Source organism: Nanorana parkeri, unplaced genomic scaffold (genome assembly GCF_000935625.1).
Source record: "Nanorana parkeri isolate BGI_ZX_2015 unplaced genomic scaffold, ASM93562v1 scaffold2834, whole genome shotgun sequence".
In the NCBI taxonomy this organism is placed as follows: domain Eukaryota; kingdom Metazoa; phylum Chordata; class Amphibia; order Anura; family Dicroglossidae; genus Nanorana; species Nanorana parkeri.
The window spans coordinates 63,097-64,881 of record NW_017309102.1 but is presented as its reverse complement, the minus strand read 5'-3'; the positions used below and the strand labels follow the sequence as shown (position 1 = coordinate 64,881).

Genomic DNA, 1,785 nt, shown 5'->3' with positions numbered 1-1,785 from the left:
GGCTATTGTTTGCCCCATGCACCCTCTACCACAAACCCTAAATGGGAAATTAAGCACAATAAGCAATAACTGTTGGTTATATTTTTACTTTGTTAAATGTATCTGAGCAGAGAAGCTAAGACTTCCATATCCATACTGAGCCCCAACATATCATTGCACCATTCCCCCCAGGCTTCCCAGCCCTGAAGAGAGATGATTTCTTGTGCTATTTAAAACAACATTCACACATCAAGAGCAACACAACAACTAACAGTACAATTCAGTTCACAGTTCAATGTGCACAGGGAGGGGGAGGGCTCTGCAGTAACTATTTCTCATCCAGATGAAGCTGGCACTATGGAAGTTACGTGCACCACATAGGACACAGCAAATAACAGTGCCCTATATATATAAAAATTCACACATAACAATACTAAATAAAACATTAAATACAAACAAATGTGCAAATACATTTAATTTCATCTTATAAACTCTTTCCTTCTGTTTGCCTGAATGTTATGGAAGAAGTCAACCAAACATCTAGAGGAAGGTTCATCCTCCTTGGTCTATCCGATGTCCCGTATCTCCAGGTCATCTGTTTCCTTGTGTTCCTTGTGATGTACATAGTCACATTGTCAGGAAACCTTCTACTGATCATCGTGGTGAGGCTCAACCCCAAGCTACAGACCCCCATGTACTTCTTCCTGAGTAACCTCTCCATTATTGATATCTGTTTCTCATCCACCATTGTTCCCAAACTCCTCATAAACACTCTGACCAAGGATAGAAGTATCTCCTGGTTGGGATGTGCATTACAGATGTACTTCAGTCTGGCTTTAGGATCAGCAGAGTGTTTCATACTAGCCGTCATGGCCTATGACAGGTATGCTGCCATCTGTAGACCATTGCACTACAACATCATCATGAACAAGACGTTGTGTATTAGTTTAGCCGTGGGGTCCTGGGGTATCTCCTTCATGAACTCTGCCATACATGTTGTCCTCACCTTCCAACTCCCTTTCTGCAAGTCCCACCACGTCAACCACTTCTTCTGTGAGATACCGCCTTTACTTCGATTATCCTGTCGAGACACTTTGCGCAATGAGATAGCCACGTACATCTCGGCAGGGATCATCGCTATGTGTTCTTTCTGCTTGACCCTGACCTCATACGTCCACATCATCTCCACCATCCTGAAGATCCGTTCCTCACAAGGAAGACACAAAGCATTCTCCACATGTGCTTCCCACCTGACCGTGGTGGTTCTCTACTACGGGACCATCATGTCTATATATCTGAGACCCCGCTCCACCTACTCTCCTGAAATAGACAAAACCGTGTCCATTCTCTATACGGTAGTGACACCGATGCTGAACCCCGTCATCTACAGTATGAGGAACAAGGACGTCAAAGACACAGTCAGAGGAACACAAACAAATTAATTTCTCAAACACGCAACTTGATAAAGCAAATTTGATAGCGTTCAATATAAATATACAAGAGGCCACAAAAGCAGGGAGCTCAGGTGACCACTGGGAGTGTAGATTGCGGCTCATAATGTTGTATTTTTACTATATGAATGAATAATATGCTAAAAAGTATTTGAAGAGTCTGTATAATGATTGCATTGCACACAATCCACTTTAATATGCAAAGAAAAAAAAAATACTATATACAGGGGCGTAACTAGAAATCACAGGGCCCCATAGCAAAATTTAGTATGGGGCCCCGTGATTTCTAGTTATACCCCTTGCAGAGCCCACTCGAGATCCCACCTGAGGGTGACCCTGCAGAGCCCACCATATC

The 1,785-nt window shown here is 43.1% G+C and overlaps 1 protein-coding gene across 1 annotated transcript; it reads left to right on the top strand.

The window, feature by feature from the left end:
• Nucleotides 1-497: 497 nt before the first annotated feature.
• Nucleotides 498-1,421, top strand: LOC108802379 (olfactory receptor 5V1-like). Its single transcript, XM_018574242.1, has one exon. The coding sequence runs from the start codon at nt 498-500 to the stop codon at nt 1,419-1,421; it is 924 nt and encodes a 307-aa protein (XP_018429744.1).
• Nucleotides 1,422-1,785: the final 364 nt, after the last annotated feature.

Bases quoted from the DNA above. Each gene is read 5' to 3' on its own strand.
- LOC108802379 (XM_018574242.1), top strand. From the start codon at position 498: ATGGAAGAAGTCAACCAAACATCTAGAGGAAGGTTCATCCTCCTTGGT.